General features: G+C 48.5%; 3 protein-coding genes and 1 gene segment (V, D, J or C); all 4 read right to left on the minus strand.

Annotated features, from left to right (window-relative positions):
- The window catches only part of LOC123351200 (immunoglobulin lambda-1 light chain-like), a 624,702-nt gene that overhangs the window by 507,844 nt on the left and 97,538 nt on the right, over positions 1-19,320 (minus strand). The window lies entirely within an intron of this gene.
- LOC123351197 (immunoglobulin lambda-1 light chain-like) overlaps positions 1-19,320 on the minus strand; it is a 668,923-nt gene that overhangs the window by 500,997 nt on the left and 148,606 nt on the right. The gene's annotated exons all lie outside the window — the stretch shown is intronic.
- The window catches only part of LOC123351198, a 576,764-nt gene that overhangs the window by 475,088 nt on the left and 82,356 nt on the right, over positions 1-19,320 (minus strand).
- LOC123351196 (immunoglobulin lambda-1 light chain-like) lies at positions 1,880-13,697 on the minus strand. Its single transcript, XM_044990445.1, has 3 exons — positions 13,626-13,697; positions 12,957-13,337; positions 1,880-2,281 (listed from the first exon to the last, which is right to left on the minus strand). The coding sequence occupies exons 1-3, from the start codon at positions 13,669-13,671 to the stop codon at positions 1,959-1,961; spliced, it is 750 nt and encodes a 249-aa protein (XP_044846380.1). The 5' UTR covers positions 13,672-13,697; the 3' UTR covers positions 1,880-1,958.

Genomic DNA, 19,320 nt, shown 5'->3' on the forward strand with positions numbered 1-19,320 from the left:
GGGCAGCACACAGAGCCCCTGTGGCCATCTCTCCACGTAGTAGCTGGAGGGAGATGCTGGCAGGTTCCCAAGAGCCGCACGGAGCCAACTGGACATTTAATGGCCCCGTCAGTGGTGCTGACCAGAGCTGCCAAGGTTCCTTTTCGACCGGGCATTTGTGACGTTATTGATATAAATGGGGACCATATAGAACATGGGTTGCAACCAAGGTCCTGTAGTGGCACCAAATCCTAAGTAAAGGGGGTCATATAAGGTGTCTAAGACCAGGTTCTGGGTTGCTGGTTATGATTATGCTGTCTGTATGTCTGGGTATCATTTTGTAGTTGAAGTTATAAGTATTGGCTCTGTAATGTCTATATTTTGTTTTATGCTCTGCCTCTGGGAAGTGTCCCAGACAAGCCGATGTCAGCCCTGCATAGCTGGCTTGATGGCCCATTAAAGGGCCATCAGCTACACAATTGACCCATGGAGAGAAGGCAGACACGCCTTGTGACTCAGCAAAGTATGCAGAAACTTGTCCATGTGACTGCAAACTCCATTTTATTTTTGCTGTAAGTTTCCACCGTGAGGACAAAGGGATTCTTACACCTGGAAAAGTCTATATAAGGCTGATGCATCATCTCCATCTGGTCTTCAATCCTGCTTCTGACCTCTGGAAGGACTTTGCTACAAACTGAAGCTTTACACAAGGGACTGAACGACCCATCCCAGCGGGGGATGCATTCCAGAGACTCAATTTGAACCTGCAGTTTACTCCAGCACTGCTGCAAGCCTGAACTAAGAACTTTGCCATTACTGTATGTAATTGATTCCATTTAACCAATTCTACCTCTCATTTCCACCTTTTTCCCTTTGTAAATAAACCTTTAGATTTTAGATTCTAAAGGATTGGCAACAGCGTGATTTGTGGGTAAGATCTGATGTGTATATTGACCTGGGTCTGGGGCTTGGTCCTTTGGGATCGAGGGAACCGTTTTCTTTTATTGGGGTGTTGGTCTTCATAACCATTCATCCCCAGGACGAGTGCACTGGTGGTGATGCTGGGAGACTGGAGTGTCTAAGGAAATTGCTTGTGTGACTTGTGGTTAGCCAGTGGGGTGAGACCAAAGTCCTTTTTGTCCGGCTGGTTTGGTTGGCCTTAGAGGTGGAAAAACCCCAGCCTAGGGCTGTGACTGCCCTGTTTGAGCAATTGGTCCTGATTTGGCACTCTCAGTTGGGTCCCGCCAGAATCGCTCCGTCACAGCATTTCAGTCAAAAACCAGATGCCTGGCAACCTGCTCGCCAGTCGCCCGCCCCCCAACAGTGAGTGATGGGGGAGGGGGCCCAGCAATGGTCGACGATGGGGGTGGGGGTGCAAGGCTGGTAGCAGCACGTGGGCCAGCCGCTCCCCATGCTGCGCCGCACCCTCCATCCCGTTTCCAGCCCATGCTGGCTGCCCGCTGCGAGCTGCGGTGGCTGGTGAATGGACTGGCACCAGGTGGCCGTCAGTTACGTGTTGCCTCTGCTGCCTACCCATGGTCCTTTACGTGCTCTGGTACTCTCCCTGCTCTGCCCCTTCGATCCCCCCCAGCCCCACTGCTCCTCCATATCCCCCGACCTCAGCGGGGCGCGTCCCGCTTCCAGGGCCGTGTGGAGAACCAGCCCCTGGTCAGAACACTCAGCTCACCAACAGCCTGGCGGGAGGCTCCTTCCTTCCCCCACTGCCTCTGGCAGGGCCGCCCCCCGCCCCCAGGAAGGCAAATAAAAAGAATCCAGCTACTCAGTATTTCTTTTTAGCAGGAGCTCAGTCAACTTGATGTTAGTTTGAACGTTTGTATTGCATCGTTCTGCTTGCCATGGAACTCACTTGAATACGAATACGTTTACCACATGTCCCGTATTCAGCATAGGGAAATACCGTCGCCCTACACAGGCTGAGGTTTTTTGTCTCAGTTCCCCATCTCCCTGCATCTCTGTGTTTACAGCCAGATGCTACCACTGCCAAAAGCTCCAGCACAATAATAATCAGCCTCATCCTCTGCCTGGACCCCAGTGATGGTTAAATAAGCCGTGTTCCTGGAGGAGTCTTTAGAGCCAGTGAACCGATCTGGGATCCCATCACCTCTGTTGCTGGTTTCATGAAGCACAAAGCGAGGGGCTTGGCTAGGTTTCTGCTGGTACCAGATTACAGGGTAATTGCCAATGCTGTACCCACTGCTCATGGCACAGGAGAGTTTAGCTGTTTGGTCCAGAGACACTGACTCTGCAGACGGCTGAGTCAAGACGTACTGGGAGCTCGACCCTGAGAGACGGGAACAAATAGAGCAAAATAAAAATTCAACGTCTCACTGCCAGGGCTAATTCTAAAGAGACTATTTCCCTGTGTTAGATCTCAAATACCGTCCAGTGTTACAGTAATAAAGTAACTAAGACCCTTTCCCGCAGAGCACCTGAGCAGTAAGTGAGCAGCGTGAGGAGCAGAGGGGCCCAGGCCATGGTGGGAATCCAGACAAGCTCGGCTTCCTCAGGCAAACGAGTCTCTGGCTGGGACCCTCCGATTCTCTCTTAAACCCCCAGTGCTGGAGAACGGCCCCTTCATGCAAATCTGCTCACTGGCTGCTGCTCTGACAGGGCAGGTCACAGGGCTCTGTCTGGGTCAGGATATAAAAATAATCCTGTTCCTGTTCCATAAACGGCCCAGAGCCTCGGGAGGGGGCAGGTGTCACTCTGCTCCTGACAACCCCTGAATTATTTTCAAAAGTCCTTTATTACTTCTTTGGCTCTAACTGTCTCCTAAGGGATATCCCCACCCGCACCAAACCTGCTGTGAACAGACAGGCTCACTGGGGAAATGTCTCTGTCCAGCTCCCGCACAGAGGAGTTAGGAACTCTGGGAAGGATGGTCTCTTCCCACCCTACATTTCTATCATTCTACGATTCTAAAGTTTGGGTGACTTTCTCTGCCCAGGTACAGAATTTAGCTGGATGTTCAAACCGTCCCTCCCTGCCCACCATGCCCTGCAACGCTCTGAGAGGTTGTTTGAAACCACAATGAGGCTTTGGGTCTGACATGCTCAATTGCAGCCGCCATATTGGATCTGCTCTTTGGTCCACTTCTATGGAAGTGTTAAACATTTCTCTTCTTTTTCACAGTTGGTACAAGAGCTCTCTCTGTCTCTCTGGACACTGACACAGCCCGGTCACTGGAGTATCTGATGGGAAGGCCAATTTGTAGCTGCTTCAAAATCAAACACCCTGTTTTTGCCTCCCACACGCCCATCTGAGTGATGTCACCAGCATCACCACAGGTTTAACCGCCCTGAGAATTCACAGCCTCCCCGGAACCCACATTTCCTCATCCCTGAGGTGCAGTGACCCAAGTTTTCAGTAGGAGGATTAGAGCGGCAGAGCTCCAGAGCAGTTCTCCCTTCATTCCTGCTCTCTCCAAGGTGCAGACCACAGATGAATGGGCAACTGAAACCGTTTCTACAGCTGGTTTGGAACTCAGCCACACACAGGACTTTCTAGTGTGCCCAAATCAAGCCCTTACCACCAACTGTTTAGAAGGTCAGTGCTGACTCCAAAGAATGTTCCTTTGTTGGCATTTATTCAAAGGTCCTGTGTACCTGCCCTGACTGAACTTTGTCCCCCTCCCCCACTCACCCCCCATGGCCGGGATTCACTATCTCGCTGTGTATAGCTACTGACCATTTCCACAAATTGTGCTGGAATCTCCCTGGGAGCCACAGTCCACAAAGGTCACTGGACCGTGCGTGTCTGGTGTCTCTTAATAAGCTGAGCACTCCTCAGTGGAGACATGGTGGAGAAACCAGTGTTCCAGCAGGTTTCTCCAACTCCCTAGGCCCACACCCCCTCTCCTTCAGGGGAAGGAAAGATGCAGCTGGCGGAACAATGAGGTCTAGAAACCAACTGGCAAAGCAATAGGAACTGCTGTCATATTTAACGATTCCCAGGGCTAACATGACACAGTCCCAGAACTCCCAGCAGTACCAGGAGAGGGCAGCAGAACCCACTGGGGGTGAACTGTTCTTGGGACGGGGTTCTACCTTCAACCTGGCCTTCTTAGAGCAGGCTGGCTGCCCAGTCAGAGTCCGACAGGGCTGGTGATGCCCCTCCCTCCAGGTGGTCTGGCTCTCTCCTGCTTCCCTTTGGAACAAAAGAACTGCCACACTGACTAAGTGTAAAAGTGAGGTTCTGTGTAATATACAGAGATATTTAATCCAAGGAAGGGTGAGTGTTCCTGGCTGTGCTTCTCAGCAGGGGCGGGGGAGACTGTCCAGTCTGCCTGACACTTGAGAGAGGAATTGCCAGAGAGAAAAGGCAAAACTCCCTTTGCATTTTATAAAATCTTATGAGGCTGAAATAAAAGGGAGACATTACTATGAATTCAATTTCTTGGAGTATGTGTGAGAGGCACCCAAGGAATAGCCATGGTTCAGCAACATGCCTAGGAAATAATTCATGTCTGACACGAATAAGACTCGGGAAGTGACAGCTTGCAATCTGGGCATTTAAAATAAACCACACACTGAAGAAGGATTGTTTGCTCTGACACAGTGCATGGGAGGACACGGCTCCAGATCAGATTCATAGAGTTTAAGGCCAGAGGGGCCACTAGATCACTTAGTGTGTCCTCCTGTATGTCACAGGTTACCAACACCTCCCAGCACCTGCACACTAAACCCAACAAATGAGACCAAAGTGTCACAGCCCACAAGAGACTAGACTATTATGTGCCCTGGTAAAGACTAGGAAAGCCCGCAGTGCACCAGTGCTCGAGGCCTCTGCAGTGCACAGAAACAATTATGTGACAAATACCCAGATAATCGTGGCAAGTGACCCGCACCCACACGCTAGATTGGTTACTTGACTGCAATGCTGGAATAGTCCAGCTTTGTTGCAACACCCCTTTTGACACACAGGGCATGGAATCATTCTTAGCAGGTGGCATTGTGAAGCTACAGATGTATGTGCATCAGACTCCAGAAGCAAACTTTTGCCTGAAGGACCACTAAAAGGCTGATATGAAATATTCGTGTAGCACACAAAGCTAAGTGCTTGGGAAGTTTCCTTCCAAACTGAACCCAGGAGTAAATGAACTATAAAATCTAATAGTTCTGTTAACAGAGGATCACCTGCTCAAGGTCTCTAGACCTCAATCCAAACTGGAGTTAAATTTCTGCAGCACTGTTATTATTACAGCACCCCAAAGAGGGGCTTACAATCTAACCAGACAGAACAGACAGTGAATGAGATAAATGGGTCTATCACACAAGCAAACTGATTGAGGCGAAGTTTGGCACATGAATTATTAGTTCCATGTTTTATTTTTCTCCACTCCTGGCCCACCCCCTTTAACTGCTCATTTCCCCCCGCTTGTCCCTAATATCTCCGAAGTTTACAATGGGTTCCTGACAATAGTAACACTGGACAGATGATCTTCTTACACCTGTCAGTGCTGGGGCGATCCTAGGAAACTGACATCTATAGACTTGGTTACAAGTGATCAAGGCAGCTAATAGTGAAGAAACTGCTGCAGCATGTCCCCAAACTGTACGAAACTATGGCGACTGCATGGTACAGAGAATGCGTTCAGAATCAGGATCAATCTTCTGTCTTGAAGATCATCTGGGGACCCTGATCAGGCCCTTGGGACCTTCAGTCCTCTTTGGCAGTCCATATACCTCAAGCTACATATGGAAAAGCTCCTGTCAGTCCTGCTTGTGTGGCAACACAAATGTCACAGGCAGCAACAAAGGGCTCCCAAATACTGAGCCACTTTGCAGCATTCAGGACTGAAACCTTTTACCACTCCATCTGTACACTGGATCAAGTACCCACCAGACATCATGAGTCCAGCTTCCAGCCATTGCGCTGCTCTCCAATCACAAAGCTGCTCTCCACTTCTGCATAACATCTCTGAATGGCTGACTGACAATAGACTTTTGCCAAGCTTCATGGACGAACATGTTCTGGGACAGGTTTCTGGGTCAGATGGGGAGTCGTCTGTCTCAGGCTCAGGTTCACTTCGAACCAGTCTCACAGAGGTTGGGGTATTACTTGTACACTCATGCTAGCTTATATTTTTAATTAGATGAATCCCATCAACCATATCCATTAGCAGAGCTGGTCACTGTTGTCATTACAGATTATATTTGTTTCATATTTAGCCCCCTTTTTTTGTTCTGAACTGATTTGTGAGCTGACTCTGATTTATTTGAACGTGTTCGTAATGAAAAGTATTGCCTGAGTAGTTTGGATTAATAATGATCTGCGGTGGGTGTTTATCCCATACATGCCATGAAAGGATTAGTATCAGCCTGAGAGTACAACTAACCTGCCTGCTGGCACCCACCTGGAGGGTGGGCCATGCCTAATTAAAAATTAAAGTCCAGCTGGAGGAGAGCAGGGCTTGTTTCCATAAAGAGCTGGGTGAGCCCAGTTGCAGGGAAAAACCCAGACCAGAGAAGGTGGGGAGTTCCCTCTCTCTGAGAAGCAGTCTGCAGGAAGGCTGAGAGGTGAAATGGGAATACACCAGACAAGTTTCTCTGGGGGAAAACTGGAAGCCTGACTGGAGACAGGGGCCTGGTATGCTGGAGCCTACCTGAGTCCCTGAGGGAAGGGGGAGGAGTGTGCCAGCCCCTGGATCCTGGGATGGATTGAGGCACAGGACCCAGAAGGGACTAGACTCTATAAAGTGGTACAGCAAGAGAGCCAGGACACTTATATAGCTGGAGTAGGCCAAAGAACAGCAGGGGAAACCGAGGCAAAAGGTGCTGCAATGCCACAGCCAGCCAGGAGGGGGCATGTTGTGGCAGCTAGTTTGCCATATTATTAAAAGATCATTTGGGAAGAGGAGTTTGGCTCTGGGTACTTTATAAACCAACTTCTGTAGCAAGTGGGTTAACCAGGAGATTTTTGTCTCAGTTCCCCATCTGACTGTGTCACTGTGAGGAGCACCGCTGTGCCACACAGCACAGTAATCGTCAGCCTCATCCTCTGTCAGTGTCCCGGAGATGGTTAAATAGCCCGTGTTACTGGAGGAGTCTTTAGAGCCGGTGAACCGATCTGGGATCCCATCGCCTCTGCTGCTGGTATCATATAGCACAAAGCGAGGGGCTTGGCCAGGCTTCTGTTGATACCAGTATACAGTGTAACTGCCAATGCTGTACCCACTGCTCATGGCACAGGAGAGTTTAGCCGTTTGGCCTGGAGTCACTGACTCTGCAGACGACTGGGTCAACGCCGGCTGTGAACTGGCACCTAAAAGAAGAATAAAAGCTTGAAGCTATAAACTGAGTCTTTAGACGTTATTAAAAGTGACCAAGTCCCAGGGTCCATCAGTCACCCAAGTTAAAATAAACCTGCAGAAACATTCCTTTGGAATGTTCTATTATTCTGAAGTTACAGTATAACAATTACAGCTAGTGCTCATAATCTTGTTGAAAAGTTACCAGAGCAGTAAGTGACCAGCGCGAGGAGCAGAGGGGCCCAGGCCATGGTGGGAATCCAGACGAGCTCGGCTTCCTGAGGCAAACGGGTCTGTGGCTGGGACCCTCCGATTCTCTCTTAAACCCCCAGTGCTGGAGAACGGCCCCTTCATGCAAATCTGCTCCCTGCTCACTGGCTTCTGTTGCCAGCCCCTCCCCTCATTCTCTATCAGAAGAACAAGAAACCATCCCAGGAGGGTTCATGTCTGTGAGAGGGGAAAGACACTCCAGTATTATGGTGATGTGGGCCAGATACACAAAGAGATAGCTGCATACACACAGGGAGAGAGAGCATTACTTTTTTCCTATGATGCTGCAGAGAACTCCCTGATTAGCTCAAGAAAAAAAAGGTGGGGGGAGGGCACCGGGCAGTAAGGAGGGCAAAATGAAGCCCAGTCTTCATGATATAAATGCTTCCCCAGCTCCCAGAGGAGTGGTGCACAGGACACTCGGATGTTTCAACTTTTGCTTCTCTTTCTTTAGAAACTCTGTCAGACCCCAATCCTTGCAAAGAAAAGCACAGCAGGAATTCCACACTTGTTACTGAGAGCACTAACTAGCATCCTGGCCTCCCAGGAAAATCCTGTGCCGGGAACTTTTTGTCAGTAAATTTTCATTTTGTCCTCCTTATGAATCACTCTACTGCACAGCTTCCAGCTAACACCTGGGGCAAAGTTTCTCTTTTACCCCCAGGAATACTCCGTGGAGTGAAGTGAGAACAGAAGTTGGTGAAGTTTGCAGTTGTTTCACTGGAGGATGGTGACCGATTGCCCTGATGGAGGAACGCAGGTGGAGCACTGGAGAGTCTCTTTCACCTGATACAAATAGATACTCATCGTGTGTGGGGAGCTCTGGGCCTAGAGAGAAGCCCCTGGAGCTGAGCAGGAGACATCCTAGGTTTCAGTTATAATTATTATTATACCATGTATTAATAAGGTCCCCCCATTCTGTGTCTGGGACCCTGTACACAGGTTGGCATGACACCAAACAGCAGCTTCCCCCCAACGAAGAGCATTTACTTCATGACCCCCCCTTATCACCTGACCCAGTGCCCCTGAGGAGACCAGGAATGAAGTACAGTCTATACTCCTGGGGCCTGGCATTTTTGCTCTTGTATTTGTGCACCTGCTTTGCACGTGTAATTCCCAAAGCTGTACGTGCACATCCCTGCTATGGAAGGAGATGGAGAGCCAGGCCTCAGTCTGATCATTTGTGTGCCCAGATATCGATTCATGTACAACTGCAGTGACTGTGTGGACAAGCAGCAAAGAGTCCCGTGGCACCTTATAGACTAACAGACGTATTGGAGCATGAGCTTTCATGATGAATACCCACTTCGTCGGATGTGTGGACAAGTGCACCCAACAAACACACATACGAGCAGAGACTATATTGTGCTCCAGACTGGCCCAATTCCACCAGGTGCAGAGCACCCTCCATTCCTGATGCCTGCAGTGGGAGCTGAGAGTGCTGTGCACCTCCCAGGAGCTGCTCAGCCCCCAACAGGATCAGGGCCTCAGTGGCCAGGCTCGGACATATTCCTGGAGGACCTAATTGCAGAGTCAAAGTCCCATCCCAGACAATGCCCAGCCCCCACTGCGCAGAGGCACCCCCAGCCCATTGCAGGGGCCACAGTGATGGAACAATGATAGTAAAACTAATTTGGGAAATATGTTTAAAGCATGAGGACCTGAGAAATACATCACACATTTAAACTGGAGAAAGAGGGGATTTTAATTCTCTTGGTTTTCCTGCAGAGAATTATGTCCATTTTTCATTATGGGATTCACACCCTGGATTTAAAAAATCTTCTCTGTACTGGGTACATACTCCTCTCCCAATGACCAACTGCACTGGAGAATTGCCAATGATCCCACTAACAGTATTACACAAACAGTACTGCTGGGCGGGGTAGGATATGCACGTGCAAGAAGTGCATGACGAGCAAGTGAATACCTTCATGGTCAAACCTGCCATGCATGCAGGAGCAAAACTTCCTCCTCTGCACATTCGCCTGCTTCAGTTCACAGCAGATGCACAGAGAGCACAGAACCACCCGGTATTTATCTAATTCCATCACACACCAGGGACCTGCTCATCAGTACCAGCTACACACAGTATAATGGGCAGACATTGCCACCTAGAGGCCAGAACCAAAAAGGCCATTCCTCATTGCTGTGTTGCTGTAGCCATATTGGACCCAGGATATTAGCGAGACAAGGTGGGTGAGATAATGTATCTTTTATTGGACCAACTTCTGTTGGTGAGAGAGACAAGCTTTTGAGCTTACACAGGACTGAAGAAGAGGTATGTGTAGCTTAAAGCTTGTCTTTTGTCATATATAACAAATGCAAATATTTGCATTTGGAGAAAAATAGATGATGCAGTCCCATTGTATGGTGATGATAACACACATTCCAGTCCACTAATATCTCTGGAGGATGGTAAACAGAAGCTACTAAAGTTAGACATTTTTAAAGCAGTGAGTCCAGCTAACTTGCCTCCAAGCATTTTAAAAGAGCTGGCTGAGGAGCTCACTGGACCATTAATGTTGATTTTCAGTAAGTCTTGAAGCACTGAGGAAGTTCCAGAAGACTGTAAGAAATGTGCCAATTTTTGAAAAGGGTAAACAGTCTGACCTGGGTAATTATAGGCCTGTCAGCCTGAGAGTGATCGTAGGCAAGATAATGGAGCAGCTGATACAGGACTCAATTAATAAAGACCTAAAGGAGGATAACATAATTAACGTGAATCAACATGGGTTTATGGAAAACAGAACCTGTCAAACTAATATATCTTTTGTTGATGAGATTTCAAGTTTGGTTGATAAAGAAATAGTGTTGACATACTGTACTTGGACTTCTGTGAAGCGTTTGACCTAGTACTGCACAATATTTTGATTAAAAAACTAGGATGATAGTATTAGCTCCTGACCATGCACGCTGATAGCACTGTTGTCTCCATGGGAGTCACAGTCCCCAGGGGCTTTGCTGGAACTTGGTGTCTCGTAATAAACTGAGCATTCCTCAGTGGGGGCAGGGCATGCTGAGGAATCCGGCTTTCTGCTGGGCTTTTCCAACGCCAGTCCCTCCCTGAGCTGCTTGAGGGAGTGGAAAGATGCAGCTGGCTGAGCGATGTGATCTGTACAGAACCCTCGTACATATATGTGTGTGTGTGACAACTCCCAGCACCGGATACGAGAGCAAAGCCCACCAGTGATGGGACTAACCCCTGGGCCATGAATTGTGTCCCAAAGCCTGGGCTAGTTAGAACAGTTTGGCTAGGCCGGCTGCTGTTCAGTGCCTGGCAGGGACACAGAGCGCCACCCCCATTGTGGGAATGAAGCTTCACAGAGTGCATGGAGCCCTCCGTGTCACTAGGACGACATTTATTTATGACAAGAATGAGCCTCAGGAAATGACACTCTGCAATTGCATATATTCAGAATAAACCACCAAGCGAAGATAGCTGTTCGCTCTTATCCAGTCCACTGGAGCACCTTTCTCCTAGCGCTCGAGCTTGATGCTAGAATCAACCAGCTTTGCTGCAACATCCGGTGCAATAGCTGTGATAGACAGGGCCAGCAAGTCGCTCCTGGCTGAAGGAATTATGAGAATACAGCTAAATATGCTTCTGTGATGAGGTGAAACCCCCTCAGGGGCTGGAAAGGGATTAATAGTCAATGAATTATGGCACAGGTGCAATAGATGTACCTAATTAGTTACTTCTGGTTCTCAGCCAGAGGGCCGAGGGTGCACCAGGTAATAACTTATTGGACACCTGGGCCTGACAGAAAGGAGAGTTCAGTCTGGAGGGTGGAACCACCAAGGGCAAAGGGGACACAGCACAGGGGCCTGAGCCAGAGTCCACAGGAGAGCAGAGACTTCAGGGAGGCAGCCCTGAGGGGCCAGTGCTCAATACCAGAGCTTGGGGAGACAAGAAAGGAGATTGGAGACCGAGCCCAAATGAAGGGCTGATCACTGAGAGACTTTGGGACACTAGTTTGAGCTTTTTTACCCCAAAAAAAATTCCAACTTAGGCGCTGGAACAAAGATGTCTGCAACATTGGGCCCTGACACCAGGGGGCACTCACGAGGCTAGAGGCACCATTTCCCACGCCAATCTTGAGAAACAACCAGGATCGGTAAATCTTCCAGGACAAGGAGGATCTTAGGAAAATGACAAGCACAAGTCGAGATCAGTGGCTCTCAAACTGTGGTGTTTGGAATGCTCCCTGGTGGTGAGAGGACATGGTGCTGGCTCCTCCTCCTGGTTTCTAGGTGCTAAATTGCATCAAAATTGTTATAAATTCATTCAGTTCTTTTGTATTTCCATGTCAACCATCACTGTGTGGTTGCCACGGGGACACTATCGATCACAAATTGGAGGGGAGGTGGGGTCATCACAATCATGAATGGGAGGCAAAATACCCCACAAGACACTCTCTCCATTCAGGCATGGTCCCCGCTGCGACAAAGTTGGAGAACCTTTGTCTAGATTACACCGAACAAGGAACCCTCAGACCTGGAGTGCGAAACCTGCAGGACACAAAGAATGCTCTGGGAATGGACTTCTGTATTCTGGCTTGCAGTTCGTGCTGGAATGCTTCCCATGCCCCTAACAGCCTCCTTTGACAATATACATCCCTCAAGCTGCTTTTGAAAAGGCATCTGCCAGTCTATTTCTGCAGTGCCACAAGCTTCACAGCTGGCAGCCAAAGGTTTCCAGATGTTCTAAGACTTATCAGTGATTTCAACCAATTAAATGATTATGGGAAGCCAGTGATGAGACTAAAAGTGTGATTAAAATGATGGGTGCAAAATAGCATGGCTGGGAAATACCAGAACAGCATTTAAGAACAACACTTATTACTGTTCCAGCCAGACATCACATAGGTCCTTCCCAGACTTAATGGTTCCAGGGTTCACCCTCTGTTAAACACCTGCCATCACCTACCATCACTATGTCAATCTTTGCCAGCCACTGGGCTGCTCTGATTCACACAGTTGCTCCTCACTTCCTCAAAATGTCTACAACTGGGTGACGGACAAGAGCTTTTCAAAGACATTTCTCCCACGTTGAACCTTTACTGGATTCACTTCTGGGAGCTGCAGACCGGGGGTGGTCTCTTCGCCAGCTGCGGTCCCAGGTTCACTTCAAACCAATCTCCGAGTTATTGACAATTATGCACATTAATTCTAGCTTGTAATTTCAGCTTTGTGACTCCCATCAGCCACTCTCATTCAGCAGAGCCGGATGATTCATTCATGACAAATTTTGCTTCCTATTTAGCTCCTTGTTCTGTCCTAGAACAGTTCAAAGCACTGATTTTTTTGAATATTTCAATTCATTAACATTTTGCTGAATAATCTGAATGAATAGTTTTGAAAACATCTCTTTGGAGGAATAGCTTGACTCCACCTCCCTCCCTCTTATACCAATCCTGTCCCTATCCAGTGGACTCACAGCAGGACGTACGATGAAGAAGGACAGTGGAGGTTTTTGTCTCAGTTCCCCATATGACTTCATCACCGTGGGACACTCCACCACTGCCATACCACATGGCACAATAATAATCAGCCTCATCCTCTGCTTGGATATTGGTGATAGTTAAATAACCATCATTGCCAGAGCTGGAACCAGTGAATCGATCTGGGATCCCATCACCTCTGCTAGTGGTACCGGACAGCACAAAGCGAGGGGCTTGGCCAGATCTCTGTTGGTACCAATACAGATTGTAACTGCTAAGGCTGTACCCACTGCCCATGGCACAGGACAGTTTGGCTGTTTGTCCTGGTGACACAGACTCTGAGGAGGGTTGAGTCAGCACTGGCTGTGAACTGGCACCTAAACAAGAATAAAAACAGGAATATATAAATGTTGAGTAGCCCCACATCCCATTATCTGTTACGAAGTCTCATGCTAGGGATGTTCAAAGGATGGCAAGAAATTTGGCTGCACAAGCCCAGATGAATCCCCAAGAATGTTTTGAAAATCTCTGACCACTGATCTGCTGCTTTCACGTTTCAACAGCAGAGATATTCCAAAAAAAACCATTTGATTGGCCTGAATTTACAACACAATAATCACAGTCCTTGGTCAAAGTTTTGGAACAAGTCAACCCTCCCAGCTGACCTGAGCAGTAAGTGAGCAGCATGAGGAGCAGAGGGGCCCAGGCCATGGTGGAAATCCAGATGAGCTCGGCTTCCTGAGGCAAATGGGTCTCTGGCTGGGACCCTCCGATTCTCTCTTAAACCCCCAGCACTGGAGAACGGCCCCTTCATGCAAATCTGCCCCCTGCTCACTGGCTGCAGTAGCAGTTCACAGTCCCCCTGAGAAACGCAGCAACTCTTAAATTGGAGCTCTGCTCTCAGAAGCACTCAAACCCAGAGATGACAGAAAAGGGAATCATTTGTTTTTTCCTGATGGAAACCTGCAGAGGTACCCCAGCTACCACATAGAAAAGGGCAGCATGAATTCTGCTGTACTGGGGAGAATAACTTCCTGGCATCACAAGAAAGTCCTGTGCAGGAAAGGTTTCATGGTTTCCTCTCCTGTAGTCCCTAGACTATACAGTATCCTTACAATATAAGGCTATATTATACAGCTGCAGCTGGAAGCAGTGTCTAAATTCAGCACTTGATTACCCACATGGAACGCCACTGAAGCACAGCTGTAAGCAAGAGCAGAATATGGATCATTGTTACCAGTTTGAAGTGGACGATGTGCACTAATGCCGGCAAAAAACAAGCTCTTTAAAGGGCCCCTGCTTTTTATAATGAGAGACTAAATGGTTGGGGTTTGACAGCCTGCAGACAGTGGGAAGTATGGACAGAGAGATGCACCATCTGTTGTACTCCACACGGGCCTGATCCTGTAAGGCACTGCGTGCCCTCCTCTTCCAGGGCCTGCAGTGGGAGCTGAGGGCTCTGGCAATGCCCAGGAGCTGCTCCGCCTCCTGCGGGATCAGGAGCTAACTGGCCAGGTTCAGATGTATTCCTGGCAGAACCAAACTCCAGAGTCAAAGTTCCATCCCCGCCAATGCCCTGATCCCAGGGAGCTGATGTGCTCCAGTCAATGGCAGGGGTGATGGTGAGGGGGACACAATGGAGAAAGCACAACTTTAGACAATATGTAAAGAATGAGAACCTGAAAAATAGGCTGCACATTCAAACTGGACACAAGGAAAAGTTTAATTCTCTCAGGGTCCCTGGGGTGAATTAGGTTCATTTTGGGTTTCACACTCTGGATCCTAAATACCCTTCGTAAGTTGGGAAAGTGCTTTACACCCCGCCCCATCAGCTAACTGCATTGGAGAATTGCTAGAGATCTCACTAACTGTGTCCTATGCACATCACCATTGGGCAAGGAAAGATCTCGGGGTGTGTATATTCTCTGTGCATAATGCATAGAGTGGCCTGGAACTAATGAACCTGGTCAAAGCTACCACATGCACAGGAGACAAATGCCCTGCTCTGCACAATTCCCTCCTTCAGTGCATCCCAGAAATTCAGAGCCGTAACAAGGAGCCCTGGTGTGGTGACAATATACCGGACAACTTGATTTTCTGTCTCCTGCGCCAGGTTCTTGGTCAGGGTGGCAAGGTCAATACCTGGCCACATGACAGAGGTTGGTATTTACTGATCCTAATGGATGTTTTTACATGTTCCTTCAAAAAAAATCACATGGAAATGTAACATATCACCTAGCAACAGTAATAACCAACAGACCAATGCTCTCTGCTGTCTGAGCTTTGCACCACAGGCCTCTTGTTCTCGTAGCAATTGCTTCTGCAGTGGCCTGTTCAGTCACTGATGTGGATTATACTTAGCACTGCCTGCCTCATGCTGTGTGAGATCACGACGTGCCGTCATACAGATACACCATATACAGCAATGTCATCTCAACAGGCCCAATAGAACTTTGTGTTTTTCTGTTGGCCACTGAGTAACACTGGCTCCAATGGTACCATGCCTAGGAATGTCTAGATGGCTTCCTGGTTTGGGGCTCTTTCCATGTGTATAGTTGTCTCGGGTCCATCATAACTGATCTCATTCAGTGCACTCTGGCATTTGTTTGTGTTTGATCGAAGGTTTATTTCTTTGGCTTGTACAGCCTTCCATGGTAGTGTTGATTACTTTGTCACGCTGGCAAACGTGCTCGGAATGCCTGCCACACGCTGTCCAGGGCGCTGCCACCTGCTCCAGGCGGTTAACACCAGACCAGGACACACGGTACAGGTTACAGTTCATGGTATAAGGCTGGCATCTCCAAAGGAGCCTCACTAGGGCAGCTCGAAAACGTTCTATTGATGGAAAATTGGGTTTTCACATAAACAAAACTTTTCACAGATGGTGTCTTCTTTCCTCAGAATGATGATTTTTTTGGTTGGAAAAAAGAAAATGTACTGCTGAAAACTGGAAATTTGGGGGGATTTTGACAAACAGTTGAAATGGTCAGTAGAAAAATGCCATGTTTTGACCAGCTGTAAGCCTAAAGCAGTTAGGATCCCAAGTCATGGTGAATGTCAGTGGGGCTGGGTGCCTAACTCCCTTAGACAGCTTTGAATATCCCGGCCTAAACGTTTGGGGGGGTGGCAAAAAGGGGAGCAGGAGAATGGCTGTGAACTGATAATCATTAATTTGCAAACTAACCATTTGCCTGGACCCTGAAGAGAGATCTGGGAAGTGGGGTCGTGGGAACTGACAGATTACTCAGTCTCTTTGTCATTGATGGGCCTCTGGGACTCAGGGGGTTTGCGAGATCCAGAGACTTCACATAGAAAGGAACAAACATCCAGGGGCAATATCAAACCAGGAAAACCAAAGCGGAGAAGATGCCATGAACTATACGGCTGAACGGACACCACAAAGATATTCATTCCCAATCAGAGAGGTGAACGGGACCTCGTGTGTGTAATTCATAACTCGCCTTTCCCAGGTACTGAACACTGAGAGCTGTCCACAAAACCCTTCAGAGCAAGTACAGGGAGGAAACAGGCAAGAGCTGTTTGTCCTTCTGCAGAGAGTGGAGCGGGAGCAGGAAGAGAGCGTCCCTGTTAAATAGCGAGGAGGAGGTGGAATTCTCAGTGAACTGTTTGAAGCAGAAACCCGGGTGTAACTGGGATATTGGGACAAGTTATGTACAGCTACTAATATAACCCGTTTCCTCCACGTCAGCTCAGTTCTTGGCTGGAGTACAGGGCAGAGCTCTGTCTTTGCACGACTTTCAGAAAGCCCTGTGCAGAGTCAAACCTCGGATCAGCGTATTTAAACTTTGATTTATTAACTCTCATCTAACTGAGTTCTGCCTCGTTTCTATAGCTGAATAACTGAGATAGAATCCTAATGTAAATTAACTAGCTCAGAGCTAAGCATGGCTTCCACACAATCTGTAGCCTTTCGGATAACAAAAGCTCCCCTCCTAGCACTCCCTCTGGGTTCATGGTGGACCATACCGGATTTCTATGAAGGGCTTCCCTACCTCTCAGAGACTGGGAATAATGTGCATGTATAGCCAAAATGTTACAGATTCCGAGACCCATCCCTTGAGGCAGCTATATGCCGTCTCCCATCATCCTGCCAAATATGACAGGAACTCCTACCAGCTCATACATAAACACACACACAGGTACGGGCTATTTTGCTTCTCTGTCTCCAATTGGCTCTACCGTGTTGAGACATTTAGAGCTGCCACTCAGTGATGGGCCACCCTGGCATTAAACAGCTATTGACTATGCTCAGTGAACTACCAACACCCTGATTCCAGCAAATCCCTTCCCCTGCCCACCACTGTTCTCCTTTTCTTTGGGCTGACAGGCTGTAGCATAAAGGCTGATGAGTAACCCAAGCTGTGTATGGCGCGCAGTTCCCAGCAGAGCACAGGCTGAGTGAAGGGAGGTTTTGGTCTCAGTTCCCATCTGACTGTATCACTGTAGGTTACCCATAGCTGCTACCACTGCCGTGATGTACACCACAGTAATAAGTGGCCTCATCCTCTGGCTGGACCTTGGTGATGGTTAAATAGCGAATGGCTTCGGAGCTGGAAACAGTGAATCGATCTGGGACCCTGTCTCCTTTGGTGCTAGCATTGTACCAAAGAAACTGAGGGACCTGGCCATCCCTTTGTTGGTACCAGGAGATGACATAGCCACTGTGCTGCCTGCTCAGAGTGCAGGAGAGTTTCACAGTGTTTCCCAGGGACACTGAGTCTGCAGGCGGCTGGGTCAGCGTGGGCTGCGAGCTGGCCCCTGGAACAAGGACAGGAATTAATTGATCACAATTAACCTTCTAATTTGGCTGAAATAGAATCAAGGAGCAAGAAACTGAAAATGAATGAAAACAACAGAATAAAGTGAGTAATCAGAACAGATTGTGTGTAAACCCTCCCCATCATCGCACCTGAGCAGTGAGCAGCATGAGGAGCAGAGGGGCCCAAGCCATGGTGGGAATCCTGTTTGCCTCAGGAAGCCGAGCTTCTCTGGTCTGTGGCTGGGACCCTCCGATTCTCTCTCTTAATCCCCCAGCGCTGGAGAACGGCCCTTTCATGCAAATCTGCTCCCTGCTCAGTGGCTGCGGTAGCATTTCACAGCCTCCACCCCCGCCCCGCCCCCATCCCCAATGAAGCTGCAGTTAAATGGAAGCTCTCTTCATTGAGGGATTCAAACCCAGCAGGGACAGAAAGGGGCAGTCATTCACTTTTCCTGATGGAAACCTGCGGAGATACCCTGGCCATTACATAGAAAAGGGCAGCATGATTTCTACTCTCTAGTACTGGGGTGACTAAATTTTCTAGCTGCACACAAAAGTCCTGTGCAGGGAAGTTCTTGGTAAACTTTCATTTCTTCCCCTCCTATAGCCACAATAATGTACAGCTAAGCTCAGTGGCAGAATCCTGCCCTTAACAGCACCCAGGCAACCCCACTGATGTCAAGTGGGAACAGAATTTGACTCTGTTCATAATTTTTCCTTTGGAGGATATTGACTTATTGACATGACAGATGAATTCAGCTGAAATAGTGTCTCTCTCCCCTTATATCTATAAATGCTCATAGTGTCCAGGGACATTCTAGTTCTGGAAAGAACCCACGAGAGATGAGCAGGATCCCAGGTTTCCATTATCCTGATTATTGCCTTTATTGATAAGACACTGCACTGTGTATCTGAGCATCCCTTACACTGCCTGGATTTGCATCAAACATCAGCTTCCCCCAATATTGAACTTCTACTTCATTATCCTCCTCAGCAACTGACCCAACTCCCCGAGGCCCAGTCGAACTGGGGACCAACTTTCAGAAATTGGAGCCCCGACGTCTGCTTTCATGGCTGCCTGTGCATTTTGTGCACCTTTCTTTACGTGTGTAATAACCACAGTTGTGCACTCACCATATGTTTGTTGTGTATGCAGATGGTTAGGCACCCAACTCGTCATTTGTGTGTGCAGATACCCAATTTGCATCTGTCACAAGAGTAGGCCGAAAAATGCAATGCTCTAGATTGGCCCAGTTCCACCATTCCTGGCGGCTGCCATTGGAGTGGAGGGGGCTGTGGTCTCCAGCAGCTTCTAAGGCCTGGCAGGATCAGCACCTGAGTGGCCAGGCTTAGATGTGCTTCTGGCAGGCTCTTATTCTGGCATCAAAGTTCTGCCACTAACAACTCCTGCTCCCAGCGTCCCAGCCGACGCAGGGGTCTGGGTGAGGAAAATGTGATAGCGAAAGAAAACAACTGGGAAATGTAAAGTGTAAAGAAAAAGGGCCTGAGAAATCAGCTGCATGTTTGAACTGGAGAAAGAGGGGAGTTGAATTCCCTCAGGGCCCCTGGGCTGTATTAGG

Source organism: Mauremys mutica, chromosome 16, assembly GCF_020497125.1.
Source record: "Mauremys mutica isolate MM-2020 ecotype Southern chromosome 16, ASM2049712v1, whole genome shotgun sequence".
Taxonomy (NCBI): domain Eukaryota; kingdom Metazoa; phylum Chordata; order Testudines; family Geoemydidae; genus Mauremys; species Mauremys mutica.